The sequence below is a fragment of the Bombyx mandarina genome, chromosome 22 (assembly GCF_030267445.1).
Source record: "Bombyx mandarina strain Sakado chromosome 22, ASM3026744v2".
In the NCBI taxonomy this organism is placed as follows: Eukaryota; Metazoa; Arthropoda; class Insecta; order Lepidoptera; family Bombycidae; genus Bombyx; species Bombyx mandarina.
Window position 1 is genome coordinate 3,230,078 of NC_143228.1, and position 20,268 is coordinate 3,250,345.

General features: G+C 34.7%; 1 protein-coding gene across 2 annotated transcripts in view; it reads right to left on the reverse strand.

The window, feature by feature from the left end:
- Positions 1-20,268, reverse strand: part of knockout (Stork-head domain-containing protein knockout) — a 217,953-nt gene that overhangs the window by 146,634 nt on the left and 51,051 nt on the right. For both annotated transcript variants that reach the window (XM_028186941.2, XM_028186933.2), the window contains exon 2: positions 10,479-10,634. In XM_028186941.2, the coding sequence (XP_028042742.2) occupies positions 10,479-10,610 (132 nt within the window). In that variant the 5' untranslated portion in view covers positions 10,611-10,634. The remainder of the gene's footprint in view (positions 1-10,478; positions 10,635-20,268) is intronic.

A 20,268-nucleotide genomic window follows, 5' to 3' on the forward strand; every position in this document is an offset into this window, starting at 1 on the left:
TAAGTTCTAAGGGTCTCAGTATAGTTACAACGACTGCCCCGCCCATCAAACCGAAACGCATTACTGCTTCACGGCAGAAATAGGCAGGGTGGTGGTACCTACCCGCGCGGACTCACAAGAGGGCCTACCACCAGTAAAAATTTAGTTAAGTTAGTAGTAAAATTAGAAATTTAACCAACACTGTTTGGGATGCTAATATGCGGATGGCCACATCGTTGTTTCCTATAAACTCATAATGAAGTAAGCTTTTAAATCACAGATAACGTTTTAAATAAGTCAGTTTTCACTTTCCTCTTCAAACCAGTTTGTGAAACTTATCAAAAGATAGATAAAACTTAATAGATTTGTAACTCGTTCGATAATTACGAGCATATTAGTAATTATGTTCTTTTGGATCGTGACTAAATGCTTTCTATTCAATCATGCATCTTTGGGAAACAGGTACGAATTCTGAAGTCAATTTTACAAAATCGAAATTTAAAACAACTAATTTTTTTGGGTCAGCTATTTTTATTAATAACACAAAGTGATAAATCTGTAAATAGATTATATTAAATACTTTCTATCAAAATTTGCTTGAAAATATGTATTCCGTTGTCGTAACACAGGTCCTTGTTCTATTACGACTATGATTCTTTCAATATAGTTGTTTATTTTTTGGACAAATTGAGCCGATTTATTATTTATTCTGGGTATCAAGCGTTTCACTATTTTAAACTAAATAACAGTATGCCTTACTTTTTTTAATAACTAAGCTTTAAGTATTTAAATGTCATCATGAAAACGATGCTTTGTAAAGCTTATGAAGAGCTTAGATCCGAAAATTTGACCCCCAAAACGCGTACCGAATACACGCCTGCCCGTAATTGGTCATTTCAGTTATGCGTATTGTTACTTAACGCGTTTAATTGTACATGTAAACGGTTTTAATTGTACTCGTAAGAAAAAAAAAACATTAAAAGCATTAGTCCATTGAGAGCCTTCCGGTCTACGAACCATTGCTCAATTCCAGACGTGTCATATAACAATATGTTGTATCATTACAATAAACAATGTATTCGATAATACGCCCCGGTTATGTAAAGTGTATTTTTATTTCTGTGTTCGATTCTAACAAGTGCTTGGCGTGCCTTTGCCCTAATTATTGAGGCATGGCCCACTTGAATTTTATCAATACCTTTCACACTTGTGTCTTTTGATTATGTGAGAGTTATTAATAATATCAGCGAGGCAGATTTTTTCATGACAGTTAAAACATGGTTTTTTAGACGAACGCCGTGAACAGTTAACCTTGACCACTGACCTTGACTTCTGAACAACTGTTTCCGGATTCTATTCCAGGTCAGAAACAGTATCCTACTTGAAAAGATTCCGTTTATAATTCTGGGCGACTTTTATTTTCTTGAATTTTTTTTCGAACTAAGATAAGTCGTTTGTGGACTCTAATATCCATTAAACATCATTTAAGTCGCGTGATCATCACAAAATAAAGAAACTCAATTGACACCTATTGAATAAAGCTAACTTTTAAAATACACTTTCTAGGAAACGCTAAAATCAACATTATTAACAAGAACATTTATCAACTGGAAATGAAAATATCGTGGGAAATCGTTCATCGATACGATTTGACATTTCGTGAAAATAAGCCTTCCCGCGTGATATCGTCAAAACTGGATAGTTAATTGAAAGTTTTACCTCTAATTAATTAATACGAAAGAGTATTAATTAATATTAGAAAGGGCTGGCTTAGCTATTTTCGTAAGAAGGTATGTAAAATTTGCGTTAACCTGTTCACGGTATAGGTTTTCTTGCAATCGATAAAATCTTAGAGTTCATGATCTGGTTTATTAATAATTAACGTAACATTATAATGAATATGTCCAAGAATAAGCTCTGCTGTATTAAATTTTATGTTCGATTTTATAAGGCATAAATATTTATGTATTCACACGTACGTAATTTATGCATTTATAGAGTTATTATGGAGAGTTACGAAAATTACAAAAGTTCGGTTTTGAGACTTTTACTGAACGATTATATTTGATCAAGGTTTATTTCCATCATCATCATCATCATTCTCCTGCCCTTCTCCCAGTCACCTGGGGTCGGCGCAACATGTTTTCTCCTTCCATACTCCTCTATCAAAAACCATTTCTTCGCTCACTCCCTTCATACACATATGTTTCACGCAATCCATCCATTTTTTCTTAGGTCTACCTCTTCATCATGGTTTATTTCCATTGTATGAATATTCTCGACTTCATTCACTCGACTTCGACGCGTTCACATTAACTTAAGTTGTCTAATGACTCGCATCATTTATATACGTGACAACAACAACAAAAAAATAGAGAACTTATTAAATTTACACAGTATACTAGTCTTCCATAAATTAACCAACGATATTCTTTCTGTTTCTTTAAATTCAATTCTGATTTCAAAATTTCATTTGAAAATATTTCGTTTAAAAAACATATTAAGATATTGGCATTCATTTCATAAGCCGCGTTTTGTATTTAAACAAGTGTTGGAATTGTTTGTCTCATAAACATCTGTGACCTACTTAACCCGCAATATAATAATCCGACGCGTAAAAACTTTTTCCAGCAACAAAATAAATTAGTAATTCGATTTACGAAAAATAAAATTTAAAGGTGAAAGGGAAAAATACAGAGGGATATTTATCGATTAGCTTACAAATTCATTCTTCATTACGAAACCTTCGATTCCCACACTAATATTATTATAAGGAACGTGTAACCGTACAACTCTATACGTTTTATCTCGATAAAAATTATGTTCACAATACGACATTAAACACGCTTGATTTAACGGAAACTATGACAAATTAAACCTAACACCGCAACAATAACTCGATTTGACCTTTGATTTTGATAAAATCGAGTCTGTATTCGAATGATAATTTCGATTGTTTAGTTGGTTTTTTTATTCGTTCAAGTTGACTTACGTTGTTATTTTGCCTAGTAGGTATAACTATTTTAACTACACTATAAAAAACCATTATTATTTCTATTGTGCTTGAAATAATTCAACGAATATGCGGTTTTTTGAAGTGAAACTTCTTTAGGCGCATGAGGGTAAAATTTTTACAGAACGTCACGCAGGTATGCAACGGAAGTGACGTCAAACTACTATTGAAATTAAGTACTTGTCAAATGTCAGTAGTAGTAGTTGTTGTGTTTTTCCAACTGGAAAGGCAAATGTATCATACCATACAGCCTATTATTTTATAATGTTTTTTGTGAAAAATGTTAATAGGAATTGAAATGAAATGAAAAGAATTTGGAACATTAATGAAATTAAATTGGTCAATTCAATTGGCAAAATATTAGTCATTTACAATTTAGAAATCTAAACATAATGTGACTGTCAACACTGGGGTTTGAGATTGACATTTGACAGACTTTTGGCGAGAACATATCTTCCTTTTTCCCTTCCTTTAAGTCTCGGAAATCTAAAGTTTTAGATTTGTATAAATATAAGCAAGACTCATAAATTAGTTCGCCAAAAAAATTTCACTTCTGACATGTGTACTTTGTACGCACGCACTTTTTTTTTATTGGTTTAGATTGGAGAACAATCTCATGTCCCACCGGATATTAAGTAGCTATCACAACCCATTAACAAAGTGAAGTCTGTCATCCACATGTACATATATGTTTGAAACGTTACAAATTTAACGTTGTAAAAGTTGTAACGTTGTAGAAGATAATAAAGAAATTGTTCGTGAATAAATTCGAGGACACACTCTTAGAAAATGTAGACGTCTGTGGAATTTGGTCGCGGAATATACAGTGTGTCTTATTCTTTAAGCCACGACGACTTCTTTATTACTAACACACTTACTCAATGTCATTTAAGTCTAACGAAATAAATTATTGCGCCAAAGCTAAAGGAAATATTTCAGTATAATTTTTCAGCTTCAGAATTTAGTAGTATAAAATATTATGTTATTATAATTATTTAAAATTTTATTTTATCTCACAACCATGAATAATAGGGCTGCTTGAAATTAAATAATTTTTAAAACTCATAATTTTTGGCCACTGATTCAAAAAGGATGGATTTAAAAAGGAATCATTAGAAATAAATCAGTATTTGGAATACCTCAGAAACTTACAAATGACTTTTTAGTTTTAATTCTGTAAACTCTCCAACAAGTATGATCATAAGTTTGAATGAAGTACCGAACGATAGAAAACCGAAATTTCGTGTTGTCTCGCGTTAAAGCTAAAATTGTGTGTTCAGAAAATTTCGGTATCTACTTCAGTAGCATAATCATAACAATCGATTTAACACGACCTTTTTTTTCCTACCTAAGCTGATAGCCTTGAGAGGCTATATTAGCGTAGCCTTAACTAGTAGGTGAGCTCACGGGGCTCAAACCTGACAACGTTGCTAACACGAACCCTAGCAAGAGCCGTGCTACGCAGAATCTATCACCGGATCGGAAACGCAACCCACTGAGAAGATCCAATGAGAAACTCAGTGGGCTGTGTCTGAGGGTTAATTTACTCGTCGAGCCCTTCGTCGCAAGCGAGGGGTCGACGAGAACGATGACCGGTGCTTGAGGTACCTAAAAGCACCGTTAGTGGATCGGGAGGATCCGAAATGACGTGTAATACGAGCAATGTAAAGAGAACATTATCACGTTTCGATTTATGAAACTCGATTTCGACACGACCTTGTATGAATTTTGATAAAAATTTCCACAATAAAAAACAAAAAAGTTTCGTTCTCGGTAACGTAAAGTTATTCAATAATTATACAAAAACAATTAAGAAGTGAAATGGAGAACAGACCGGTCACCTTGTCCTTGAGACTTGAGAGCGATCATAATAAAAATTACGTGACGTCAAGTAGAGATTGATTTTTGTCCTAATTTACGCTTTACCTAACACAATTACAATTCTTAACCAATTTACAAAAGGCTTACTTTTTTTTATTGCCCTTGTAGGCATACGATCACACGGCCCACCTGATGGTGATGGGTTACCGTCGCCCATGGACTTCAGCAATGCCAGAATACGCTTAAGATTATTTTTTCTTTTCGACATTTCATCACTTCAGTATTTCACAAACAAACTGTAATAGAAATGCTGTTAATATCAGTGTATACATAAAATATATCCAACTTCAATGGTGAAATTATATAATAATTTAAATGTGCTCCACAGTTTCGCTCGCGTTGAGTTTGTAATCCGAAAATAATGAAACATGTTACATTGTTGCTCATTACAAAGAGTTTCTTGCTTACTATATAGTCGACTTGTTAGTACGTAAAATCAGCAGCTAGTCAGCACACTGTCGCATTTAATTAAAATAGATACACCCAGTGTTGCCCGGGTCATGTCATTTACGTCACTAAAAGGATCGTGTGTTAATAATTTTTTCCGTGATTGATAACCATTCCAACGTATGTATAAATTTTGAGGACTTTTTGGCGGGAACGCGAGGAGTGAAGTTGTGTGATTTGTTTTATTTTGTCTATTTAGTGTTTCTTCAGGTTTAAATGTGCAATAACGGTGGTTTATTAACTGTTTAGTATCTGCGAAAGTGCACAAATATGGGAAATTAAACAAAGCCGCTGGACGTAGCTTCTCGGAATCCTCCAAAAAGTCCACTGAAAAAATCTTAGTAAATGACCACCATTTTACTGAGATTAGGTATATTTCATCCCATATCATTTCATCTCATCTCATTTAATTTCATCCCAGTTAATTAAGGCCTCAAATTAATCATCTTCATTTCATTTAATATCATTTCATTTCACTCCATATTATCATTTTCATAAAAAGAAGAATATACATTAAAATAAGACTTGACTTAAAGGTCTTAATTACCAGGCCATAAAATCTCTTAAAAAAAATTGACTTTAATAATAATAATTAAGTAATAGTAATAATTAAGAAATTATTTAATAGGTAGTGACTACTCATTACATTACATAAACAAATATTCAACATTCAAATTTTCTGTTTAATGAATTCACAAAACACTTCAGATACAAGAAGTACAAACAACAAGCATCGAATATCTTTAAAAAAAGCTATCGATCTTAGATCAGCACAGTAGTCAGAGAGACACTCATCATTTAATTAAACTTGCAATAGAACTATAATTTTTTTCTCGTTTGTAAAGTTTAATTTTTGGAAAATTTTGGAAGATAATAAAACAATTAAAATAAAACTGAAATCGAATTATAAAAGCTATAAAAGTAATGGCTCACTTTCTACACCTGTCTAATGTTAATGGTGGAAACTTGTTTGGTTATTGTGTACCTATATTTAAAATATTATAACTATGATTTACAATGTTGGTTTTTTCCAAAAAAAATTACAAATTTCAAACCTTTCTGCAACTCACAAAATTCGAAGAAACGACTAAATATAATCGTTTTGGCGTTCGAATTGTTTTTTTTTGCCTTTTAGGCAGACAAGCTTACGGCCCACCTGCTGGTGAGTAGTTACCGTCGCCCATGGACCTCAGCAATACCAGGGGCAGAGCCAAGCCGCTGCCTACTAGAATCAATATTTCACATATTGTAACAATACTGAGCTATCACTCCTGATGAAGTATGCTGGCCAATTCTGAGAAGTAGAAGGCATTTTTAACGGCCCAAATTCTTTGTGTAAACAGCTGTTTCTTTTACAGCCGCGCCGAATCTCAATGGAAATATAAATGTGTTTTAGTTAGACACGTGTCCATTAGCCACTTATGGTAGCAGTGGCGCGTTAAAACAACGAATACTGGTACACGGTTTCCGTAAACATTTGGCATCAAGCTTTACAAGATCGCTTTTCTTCTATCAATAAAACTAAAGATGCAATGGACATAAAAAAGAAACAACAATATGAGAAGCTTGAAATGGCAGTGAGCTGGGGATATGAGTGGAGTTCCGTAGGTAGGTCTCCTACTGCTTATTTTACTCATTTAGACTGTTTATTGATTTTTGATCGATTTTCTCTACGCTAGTTTTGCTTTATTTAGGTCAAAATGGCTGTAATACTTTTTTGTTAAATAAATTTTGTTTTGACATAGACTCGTGAATGCCCACGGCACACCTGTGTGCTTAGTGCGAGTTTTTTAACGTTATCGATAGCGTAAAAGTTAACTCAAATTTGTATGTATGTCTACGTTTGCCGCTAGGGACGCTGTTCCAACTACATATGAGCCGTACACGGTATACTCTTCAACTTATAAAATAAAAAAAAACGATCTCCAAACCTGTTCAAGGAAGAATTTTTTAATAGTACAATAAACCTGAAATGAGCTAATTCTTTATTGCCATTTGTTCATTTTATATTAAAAACAAATCCAATGAGTAAAAAAAAACAAAAATAGTGAATATTCACTTTTTTTTAAATACCTCTGCATGTGTGGTTCTTTAGGGTATAACTAGATACCTATAAAAATATATATAAATAAAAATACGCATATGTACCAATGGTCCTGAAGAGGTTAATCTACTTAAGCCGGTATAGTAACATAAAATATAATATAGTTTTTGTCCACAGTATTAGATTGTTGCTGGAGTCTATTTCAAGAAATTCTCTTCGAGATAGCGGTTTACCATAATTTTCTTATTGTCATGCTTATTACACATTAGCATTTTGTTTTTTCCTATCTAAGCTGATGGTCTAGAGAGATCATATCAGCGTAACCTTAACTAGTAGGTGAGCTTACGGGGCCCAAACCTTTTTGATATCTTTTGCTATTTGTTTATTGCTTAGATCGGTGGATTAGTTCACAGCCCAACTGGTGTTAAGTGGTTACTGGAGTCCATAGACATCTACAACGTAAATGTGCCACCCATCTGCTAACAGAAACCCTAGCAAGAGCCGTGCTTCGCAGAATCTACCACCGGATCGGAAACGCGACCCAATGAGAAGATCTGGCGAGAAACTCAGTGGGCTGTGTCTGTGGGTTAATTTACTCGCCGATCGGTGCTTGGGGTACTTAAAAGCACTGTTAGTGGATCGGAAGGATCCGAAATGACGTGTTTTGGGCGACGTCGACTATTTACCATTTGGTCCGCAGGAAAGGCTATGTAGTTTCCGGCGGCCACGATGAGAGGATTCTCGTGTCGTGTCGCTTTATCGAAGTGGCATTAGCATAAGTGAACATTACTAAAACACATTACGTCACCAAATTACAAATACCTACCACTTAAGTTTTCATTCGGTCCATCTAAATTTAAAAAATATACAATTTCGTTACAGGAAAGGTTACATAACAAATTAAAATTGCACTCCATATCCTAACGCGCTCATTATAAGGAAGTTGCCAGAGATATAAAAATATAACCGCACAGAAAAAAAGCGGAGACACGCACTCCATCTAAGTTATATCACATCAAAATTATGTCGAAGTTAATGCAAACGAAATTGAACTTTAAATAAATGAAGAGAAAGAACAAATATATTAAATAACTGTTTCTAAGAGAACTTTGTAGGTGAACAGTATCGTTTTACAAACGTCGGATATAATTACACGAGCTTAAGTGATAAGCGTAGGCGGGAGCGTCAGACTAAATAAGTAATTATTGTAATGAATTGTTCCGTTTCCGTGCGAGATGTTAAATTTAATGGTTCATAAAATAAATCTTGCAGTGGAAGTGACTGCGCTATTTCTGTTCGAGTACAATTTCCTTTGAAGTTCTTTCATTCTTAGAAGTTGAAAGCAATTCTATTAATTGATTAGCTGATATGTTCCAGTTGCTTATAATCATAACTGAGATTCGAATCCAAATTAATGAAAGCTTGTAATTATTTTAAATTCATTTAAATCTAAACTTAATTCTCTTCATAAAATTTTTGAATGGGCAGTGGATAAGTAAACGACTTGACAGCCCACTTAGTGTTAAATTATTACAAAGGCCTACAGATATCACTGCATTAATGCCGCAACATAATATACATTGATACATGAGGTTCAGGTCTCGATTAAAAATCCCTCACATTAAAAATCCATCACATCCCTCAAACCGAGACCCATTAATGCTTCGCAGCAAAAATTGGTCAGTCCGTGCAACCTAACCATCCAGAAGACGTCTTACCACCAGTAATAGTATTTCACTGCGAAAATCTATTTCCATTATACTCACTAGTTCTAAGCTACTAACTTTTTCCTACCTATTCTAATAGCTTATAGGAGTTATTCTGGATTCACCGAACTAGTAGGTGAGCTTAAGGGGCTCAAACCGGTAGTGTTGCTAACACTGGCCCTAGCAAGAGCAGTTCTTCGCAGAATCTACCACCGGATCGAAAAACGCGACCCACTGAGAAGATCCGGCGAGAAACTCAGTGAGCTGTGTCTATGGGAGGTGTTACTAACAGTTTTGTTGGCATAACTCTATAACCTATTCAGGTTGTACAGCACCTCGAAACTCTAGTGAGTACATACATTCCGCTCGTAAATTGGACCACACACACATCAACATAAGGCAGCAGAATTTAAATTACTTATTCCGTCCACTTGATTTAAATGGACGCCATTCACATAACGCACGACGCTTCAGTGCATGTATGTAGGCCATGTATGGACTAGAGCATTATTTTCGGTGAACTGAAGACTTATTTTGGTGGCCTTTGATCTAAACGAGATAAGGAAGCGTCTTACAAGCATTTTGACCGATATAATAGTAATTAATCGTTATTTATGGGCATCAGAGATTTATAGTCTTTCTACATTTCGTGGCTTACTCACAAAACCAGATGCGTAAATACATTGTGATTTTCTTTACGTTCTGTTTATGTTTGTTCAAAGAATGTGTACCAGACAGACTAAAAATTGTAATGAAATAGATTTCACCGGCTGGTCGTCTCAGTTTTCATATTTACATAAAAACGGATCATTCAGCTTCGTGTGTGATGTGTATGTAACACCATATGTGATGATTCCCATCATATCTAAACATGTGTACACGCTGGGCTATGACCGCCCGCGTCGATGCATGCTCGCTTTGCAACATGACATCCGAAGAATGATATTATAACTGCTTTTACGGCTTAATCTCGCGTTTTTGTATCGTTCATATTTAATTGCGAAGTTTCGCATTCTGATTGTGCTATATTTATCATATTAGCACAATATTCAAATTATTCCTGTGATGAAAACGTTAGAAATAATAATATAATGACAATAAAAAAAATTCGAGATTAAGTCTTAAAAGTAGTTTAGATTTACGATATATCAAACAGTATGCTTAGTGCGAGTTTTTTTAACGTTCTCGATCGCGTAAAAGTTAACTTAATTTTGTATGGAGTTGGAACAACGCCTCTAGCGTCAGACTTAGTGGAGTTGTTCCAACTCCATACAAATTTGAGCTAACTTTTAAGCGATCGAGAAATTATAAAACTTGCACTAAGCACACTGAACGGAACTTATTGGAAAGTAGTAAACATAAAATATCTACATGATTTCAAATGTAAATAGGACTTTAGAGGGCTCACCTGGAATAACAGATATCCGGAATCGTACATCCAAAAGTCGTCGGGCGCGTTGCCGGGCTTGGTGAGTTGTATAGCGAGGCAACGCTGCAGGATGAGCTGACAGCGCTGCCCGCCACCTCCGCGGCCGCTCATGCCTCACGCCGGCGGCGGCATGCTCTGGAACAATACAATAAATAATATATCGTCGTTGTCTAGCCCACTGCGTTTCTGGTCGGATCTTCTCAGTGGATCTCGTTTCCGATCCGGTGGCAGATTCTGCGAAGCACTGCTCTCGCTAGGGTCAGTGTTAGCAACACTCCGGTTTGAGTCCCGTGAGCTCACCCACACACGTTAGGGTGAAGCTGAAATAGCCTCTCAAGTCTATCTCTCAAGACAAAAAAAAGGTCGTTGTCAAAGCAAAATCTGCTATGTGCAAAAACTCTATTTTGAATTAACGAGTAAAAACATTTTCGTATAAAATTTTATATGAAGGTGAATTTTTAAGAATTATGTATATCAAATGAAAGCTATAGATAAATATTAAAGCTATAGACATATAACAGTTTTTTTTATGCGGTAAATAGGGCTGTGAACTATACGAAAAGGTCAAAAAGTAAAAATCTCAAAAAGTGCACATAGCAGATTATGGTTTGACAACGAAGATATGTAGATTTAAAACAAAAAAAAAAACACGCACAAATATCGAACCGAACTCACAATTAATTTACTGGTGGTTGGATACAAACAAAAATACCTATATACCGAGCTAATACAAGCGTCTTAAAAACAAGTGAAGACGCTGTCTGATCGCGACTTCAAATCTGTTTACACACATTCTCGGGCTTTCACAGAGATGAAAATCTCACATTTAATTATGGATCGGGTCTGTGTATGGTATTAATTTTGAGTATAAATGAAATATTATGTTAATATAGTATTAATTTTACAGACTAAACGAATTCAATAAATCGATTTAAATTCAAAAAAGAAAAGTTTAAATCACCGAAAACTTGTATCGATTTTACTATTCTACCATGTCATAGTTTGTAGTTAGGATTGGGTCGTGACTAAGTAACTCTTTAATGGTCACCAGCACAGACATTAAATGTGGCATACGCATTCAAAGATGATATACCGTTCGTCTTCTTATCTTATAGTCAACACGCGTCCAGTACAGGCAACCCAAGCCTCTCCACAACGACCGGTCTGGTGCGCTGCTTAAGTTTATTTTATACAAAAGTTTAGGTCTTTTATTTATCGATTGAGGTACTACGAAGTCTGCCGGGTCAGCTAGTCTTTACAATAAAAATATACCTAATAGTAACAAAAACTCATAAGCCGCTTCCTATCTTCAGTGACCATGTCTAATATTTGGCGATTCTGACGGAAATAGAATAAGAATACGCGCCAGAACAATGGAACGAATAATGCTCGAAATGGCTTGTAAGGACCCTTGACACATGAGTTTGAGGGCAAGGCGACCGGTATTGTTTACAGCGTCCTTTAAGTTTGCGGTTACACTATTTGATATCAGAATCAACGATGCGTTTAACCAATCAGCTTACAGTGTGCTTAGTGCGAGTTTTTTAACGTTCTCGATAGCGTTAAAGTTAGCTCATATTTGTATGGAATGGGATCGTTTGCCTACGTTTGCCGCTAGGGGCGCTGTTCCAAATGCATACAAAACTGAGTTAACTTTCACGCTATCGAGAACGTTAAAAAACTCGTACTAAGTACACTGAAGGATGAACGAATAAATCGATAGAGCAGCTTTTAAAGTCACAAAAATCCTGATATGCTTTCGTAACTCAATCGATATAACTAACTAAGCTAACTTGCGCTTTATCGGTTTTAAATAAAAAAAATCGTAGAATAAGGTTCTAGCTTAAATTGTTATCTAAGTATTTATAAGGAATCTCATTAAAATTAAGTGGCCCCTAAATAAACCTTAAAAGCAGCCGTTAATAATAGTGCTGATAGCGATAAAGTATTTCGACATCCAATAAGTATGTTTTCATGAAAATTTATTTGAAATATATGATTTAAATTTGCTAATTGGTAAGCACCTATCGAACCTAATCATGAATTTAGCTACCACAAGCGAAGGAGAATCAGTATACTCATCAGTATTATATTTAATATCGTGTTGGAAAACAAAAGATTCCTAATCCCTTCTCTACAAAATTTTAATGTGAGAAGATGGGCAGATTCTTAAAATATGGGTGCTCGTGGCTAATCCCGATAAAAGTCAAGTTGAGAAGTCTGCACTTTGTCCGACTGAAGATGTCTTCGAAGTGGGTGAATCGAGAAGTTCATATATGTATTTGATTCAGCCCGACCAACTGAACACCACCCGGTGAGTCGATCTATATTGTTGATAATTCTATGCATGCTGATCTGCATAAGCTCCAAAGTTTGGAGGAGCTTACGCAGGAGTTTGGAGTCCAATTTAACAACTAGCACGATCGCACAAATTTAGGAATCTTATTTCAGAGGATAAGAACCACCCATTTACATGCATACTTCGGTTCCGTGTATAATAGACACCAAAAATTTTCGAATTGTCTGAGATTGTGTAGTCCAAAATATAATTTAAACAGAATCATTGAAACAACATATAAATGTAGTGTTAAATAACCATTATAAGAGTACTAAAACGTTGGCAAAGTAATTACGTAAGAGCTGCATAATTTTACAGAGCTTCAACAACTAGGGCTTTTAGTTGGAGAATTTCCATAACCACAAATTTAATACGACCATTATTCTCAATGATGCTCACTCGAAAACGATCCTTACTGCTACAGCATAAGGCTTTTCTGGTATCTAAAATCACAGACAAGATAACTTAAAGTTAGTTCAGTGTTTACATAATTTCATTTGATTTAGTTGGACGGGAAGAGATACTCATTCTTGCACTAATATTGTAAGTTAATCCGTTACACATTCTAATGGATTTTGATTAAGAATACACATAAAGTGAAATAATAATGTTCCAAGTCAAACATACTAGGTATTTCGAATTGTGATTAAAATTTTATGTAACAGACAGAAGTGGGTTATTTTAATGTTTGAATTATAAATGTCCGTAATGTTTTGGATCTAGCAACTGTTTGTGATGTGACTAGGGGCTTAGTGTTTTTTTTTTATGAAGTATGCATATTCATTTTAGACTTCGATATTTTACAAAGAGATCAGTTGTTTCTGTTTTCTTCAAAAACTCACTTGCTTTTCGAGCGATTACATAAGTATCGTTTTTATTCAAACTCTTAGTTAAGTACGGAAGCGACATACATTTTTATTCCTACCTCAAACAATACATAGGAATTGGAATGTAAAAAAGCGCTGATGGTTTGAGATTTTTCATTAATCCAAGTAAGAGAATATTCGGGACTGCTTCTTATAGGTATTTGAAGAAGATGAGAGAAGTGCATTTGAGCAAATCAATGCGTCGCACGGAAACGATTGCCTACCTAGGGCTGGAACCTGACAAACGCGCGTCTGTCCCCAACCACTGTTTCTTTTAATTGCCCGCCGACGTAGAGGGAGCGATAACTATCTCACTTGTAAACACCATTGACTACCGTTTTTTACACTTATTTCTACATATATTATTCACTTATCGTTGCTGATTACTTTAACTCCAAAAAAAATGTGTGGTGTCGTGGAACACCGGATAGGAACGAAGTTCCTTATTATAAAAATATTAATTTTAAGTTCTATTCGAGGTATAAAGAAAAGAAAACTGGAGGTTCGCAACAACCCACGGTCATTCGGTAACGTGCGAACTTCTTGTGGTACACTTCATTCACGGTTGTTTGCATAAGAGTTAGTGTATTGCGCAAACGAACGCTCTGAGATCGTGGTCAATGAATGATAAAAAAATATGTTATTTTTTGTACGTTATTACAAAATTAAGTCGTACACTGTGTGCATTACTACTTTGTACGTTATTACAAAGCTAAGTCGTACACTGTGTGCATTACTAATAAATACTTACGTTACGGACGTTTTTTCCCGGTTAGGGTACCCCTCCGCATCGTTCCATAAGGAACTTCGTTCCAAAAATACGGCTTAAAAACTGGAACCACAAATTTGTCTTGTTTGTCTACAAATTTTAACGGGAAATTTGCACAAACACAAACGCGTTATACGAATAAGGCATCGCGTGAGCAATTTCGTCTTAACAAAAAACAACTCGGTATTCCATTTAGATTTAGTATTAAGGTCGTGCTACATTGGCTGCACAGTCGCCTATTATAACGGCATCAGCGTCAATTCTAGTGTTGTGTAACACGCCTTGTATTACCAGCGTAATTTACGTCATTCTGATGTTCCTCGTCTGTTAATACATTTTAATGAAAAAATTCAGTATCAAATCACAAGTCACGTTGAACTATCTTTAGAAATTATAATTTTTCAATTTTTACAACGAAATAAATAAATGTTTGCGGATATATTTAAGTGGAAATAATACCAGTTTTTACTTTAATTTCGGGAGTTTTTTTTTACATATTCGCAATATTCGCATTCAAAATTTTAAGTTTAATACTTAACTTTAAAAAATTTTTGATTTAAAATTGAATTTTTCGAATACTACTTTAGCTTTTGCTGTGATTCTCAATAATCTTGTGGTATGATACATGCTAATAATTAGAATACTCGAAAATCTAAGAAAAGACTCGTTTATCTGTCAACAATCTTTAATGTTCTTTGATAAAACGGTCCAGCCTGATAAGTAGCAATTGAAATAATGTAAGATGTAATAAAGAATAAAGAAAAAGAACTTGCAATAAAAAATATATTTTCAACCAATTAATTGTAATACAAAAATACAAAAATCCTGTATTAGCAAAAGTTCAATCCTAAAACAAACACGTTTATGTGACTGGCTCACCTAAATAAATCAACTCAAACCATATTCGAATTGCACAAAATCATTATAACTATTTTTAAAATTTTCCATTGAAATGTTACGAAAAAAAACCAGTTCCATTTAGTTGAACGAAACTGTCTCTTACAAGTGAACTTACATGTGTAGGTTAATACGAATTTGTGATTTTCGGACACAGAATTAAATTTGCTAACAACCCACACGATAAATCCACAGGCCTTCTTCAAACGAGGCTTGTGAGAGTATTAAGCAGTAGGCAGCGGCTTGGCTCTGCTCCTGGCATTGCTGAAGTCCATGGGCGACGGTAACCACTTACCATCAGGTGGGCCGTACGCTCGTCTGCCTACAAAGGCAATAAAAAAAGGATGTTTTTTTTTTATAATCACATTTACGAACCGGCAGTGTATAAAGAGTACGTACAAATCAACAATCCCAATCCTAACGGCCGTAAGTACTTATAAAAACAAGTGCGTTTCATGTATATTTACATTGAAAAAAGTAAAATAGTAAAGATAAGGTAATCATGCTATATTTTTACGAGTACACAGATATTCAGCAAAACATACTCCCGTTACGAATAGGCCAACAAATATAAATACTTACATATGCGTTTCACAAGAACTCATTCTACTCAAAATATGTAGCAGTCAAGCAATTTAAGCCGCCGGAATCGAATCTACTAGTATCTATATATCGACGCTTGAAAGGCAAACATGACTAAGCGACAATAACTGCTTTATATATAAATGATAAGCAATAACCATATTCGATGCGCAAAAAAATATATATTTCTAGGTCTATTAAAATCATTTCAATCCTACAGCTAGATTCCATAAAATAGAATTTTTTCAGGTATTTCAACTTTAAATTAGTCTACTGTAAAGTTCACGCATTGTCGCTTAGTCATGTTTGCCTTTCAAGCGTCGATATATAGATACTAGTCGATATATAGATTCTATATATCGACGCTTGAAAGGCAAACGTGACTAAGCGATAATGCGTGAACTTTACAGTAGAGCAATTTAAAGATGAAATTTCTGAAAAAAAAATTATTTTAACGAATCTAACTGTAGGATCGAAATTATTTTAATAGACCTAGAAATAGTTTTTTTTTGCCCATCGAATATACTTAAAGGCTATTGCCTATCATTTGTGTATATAGCAGTTATTGTCGCTTATATATATAGCCCATAATTTGATAAACAGGTAAAATTATCTGAATTTTATATAAAAGGTTTCTCGTCACAAGTAAAATTATCTAAGCCAGCATTGAAAGATTTGGAGTAACATGTAAAACAATATGAGCTATCGTTGAAAGATTTTCAGTAACATGTAAAGTTAGACAAATTCGCACAGCTTACAGTTTCGTTTTGGGTATATTGGACTAAAGTGATCCCATAGTTCACAACAAATCGAGTAAATGTATCTAAATACTATTCCATTATTTTATGCATGTAGAAATTGTAAAGAATTGAACTAAAATGTAATAAATTACTATGGTAAATCATGCAAAAGAGCGAAACCAAAAGAGCGAGACGTTTATGAATAAACATTTATTGTAAAAAACAATAGGGATATTTTTTTTTGTAACAAAATCACGCTATTACTATTATATTTTATACAATATTTTGCCAATATTAAATAAAGAAACCATAACACATTGTAGTGTATTCCAATATAATACCAAAATCTAGTTATTGCCTCATCAGTCTTAAAAACAATAGAGAATTATTAAAACTCATAAAAGCTCTAGTTTTCAGAGTAAATCAACAACAAAAGCAATAATAAATTGTATTCTGCTATTGAACATAACCAAACCTAACAACACTATTGTACCTAATATAATCAGTCTCTAAAGGCATACGATATATATGCGACATGAGATCTTGTTATTTTTTGTTAATCAATCACAATCTTCAATATTGTGCAATGTCGTGCACGTGGAATGCTCAGAAACTCTTGTTTAAGACAATTAGGAATGACTTTGTCAGTGCAAAGTTTGAGCAAATCATCATATTTGGCATTTGATATGGGTAACTGAGACCTATAACAAGATGTCAGTGATAACTTGATTTTAGGCTGAACTTCGACATCAAAAGATGATGCAGAAGCATTCATAGATGTTTTGTATTTAACGCTTTGCTTGTATTTTTTGAAAGTCATAACACGGATCTTGCTTATTTTCCCGGTTTGGTTGCCTTTGAAGTACTTATCACTAATACTATCCCATTTATAAAAATCTTCATAGCTCAGTCTTTAAACCTGAAAAGGCGATGAATCTTGCCTAGCTGTTGAAAATATTGTAAACCATTGTGATGATGCGTAAACAGTTGTATTTTTTGATCGATTCTCTACAATGGCATGGTATCGACATGTAAGTGTGTCCCGTCAAAAGAAAGTTTATTTGAATAATGCAACATTGCTAATACCGTATGGTTACGGTTTTGGCTTGGACAACAGTCGCAATAGAGAAGTTATCGCGTAACGTTTCTTCTAGCATCAATGGACTGAATATATTTATGTAAAATAGTTGCAATCTCATTGGCGCCACGCTAGCCATTACTCTCATCCCAGTAGTAACCAAAAACATTACGAGTTCCGTTTCATAAACACAAAAATTATATACGGCTAGTTTCCTACTACGAGCATAATACAAAAGCATAGATTGTGCAAAAGGCGTGTTGAGTACTTTTTCCAAAACTAGCATATGAGATGACGGATCATCTCGGTGTATATTTTTTTTGGGCTCTAAAACGGGTATAGATTTCTTCTTTTTCTGTTTCATGTTATTGCTTTTCTCTTTGTTTTTCGAGATTTTTCATTTTTTTCGTAGTGAAGAAAGACGCTTTAAACACTTGACTTTTATAGGTACATGAAATCCGATGTTGAAATTATCTAAGAATATTTTACGAAAAATTCTCTCGCTTACAATATTGTGTTGTGCTTTTTGTATAGTTTGTATAGGTTGGAGATATTTCTAATTTCTTCAGAAAGATAAACTTTGCTCGAATTTTGACGATAGTAATGCGAAAGTACCGCTGGTATTTTTTTTATTTTTAGTGCTCAGTTGGGTGGACGAGCTCACAGCCTAGCTGGTGTTAAGTAGTTACTGGAGCCCATAGACATCTACAACGTAAATGTCACCACCCACCTTGAGATATGAGTTTTAAGTTTTCAGTATAGTTACAACGGCTGCCCCACCCTTCAAACCGAAACCCATTACTGCTTCACGGCAGAAATAGGTAGGGTGATGGTACCTACCCGTGCAGACTCACAAGATGTATCAGCGTAACTTTAACTAGTAGGTGAGCTCACGGGACTCAAACCTGATGATGTTGCTAACACTGGCCCTAGCAAGAGCAGTGCTTCGCAGAATCTACCACCGGATCGGAAACGCGACCCACTGAGAAGATCCGGCGAGAAACTCAGTGGGCTGTGTCTGTGGGTTAATTTACTCGCCGAACCCTTCGTCGCGAGCAACGGGTTCGACGAGAACGATCATCGGGGAAGTCAATCGTGAACATTTGTTAAGTACGTATTTCATTCCAAAAATTGGTACCCGTCTGCGGGATTCGAACACCGGTGCATCGCTACATACGAATGCACCGGACGCCTTATCCTTTAGGTCACGACGACTCTGTAAACTTTTGATAAATCTTTTTACGGAATCTATAGTCGTTTCTTTGGTCTTATTTGGTGGTTCACATCTCCCTCATGGGAACAAAATGCAAATAATGTGACAAACGACTTTACTAAGCGACGCCCAGCTTACGAATGTCACATTTTACCAGCCCGCCAAAACGTGGTACGCGACTAGTTGCGCATACCCACACGACGTATTTAAACTCGCGCAATTCCTTAGCGACAAAAAAATATATTTTGTTTACGGGTAAACATAACTAAGCGCCAAAAGTAACCATTGAAATTAATCAAGTAAAATTATCTAGGCGACGTAGTTATTAGAAATGTTGTCATGTAAAAATATTTACGGATGGAAAGGGATATTATGTTAAACAAGTAAAACTATCTAAGATTCAATATTATTCCATTTTGTTTCAGGTTAAATTGTATAGCTGTACCAATTACGACTACTTTGTATAGGTACAATCTACTAAGTGGTTTCAAAGAATAATTTCATAACAAGTAAAAATAAATAAATACAAACAAATGAAAATTTAAAAACATGAATAACTGACTAAGTGAATAATACCTTATTATTAAAATGTCCTAACTGCAGGATGTCTCTAAAATAACTTTTTTTTTGTCGTTTGGTAGGAAAAAACTCTGCATTTTTATGCAAATCACACCATATCTAAGCGACACAAAATATGTCACAGAGTGATGAAACCTATACTAAACGACGCAGAAAAATCAGACGATTCCAATGGTGTATATAACTCATTTTACCTACTTTTGTCGCTTAGTCAGGATTGCCTTTCAAGCGTCGATATATAGTAGTTATAATATAATAATACTAATTATATAGGTATATACAAAAAATACTCTCACTATAGAAAAAATACAGGAAGTCAGAATTATAATTACGTTAATCCATAGAAGCTGCGAGGGTTTAAAGCAAAATAAATAGTTGTATCTAATTGTTGTAATAGTTGAATAGGAAAGGTATTCACTGTAATAATCAATTGGTTCTGTATTCAGTGTTTTCAAGACTCAACAATATATTCGTCTGACTTTTTCCTCAAGCTCCACAATCGAATTACTGAAAGAATCTTCCTCAAGCTTGTAACTATACTTGAGACCTTAGAACTTATATCTCAAGGTGGGTGGTGCATTTACGTTGTAAAATATATATGGGCTTCAGTAACCACTTAACACCAGGCGGGCTGTGAGCTCGTCCACACATGTAAGCAAAAAATAAATAATCAAACGAGCCGCTTTAAGGCTACCTCATCGTAAGCG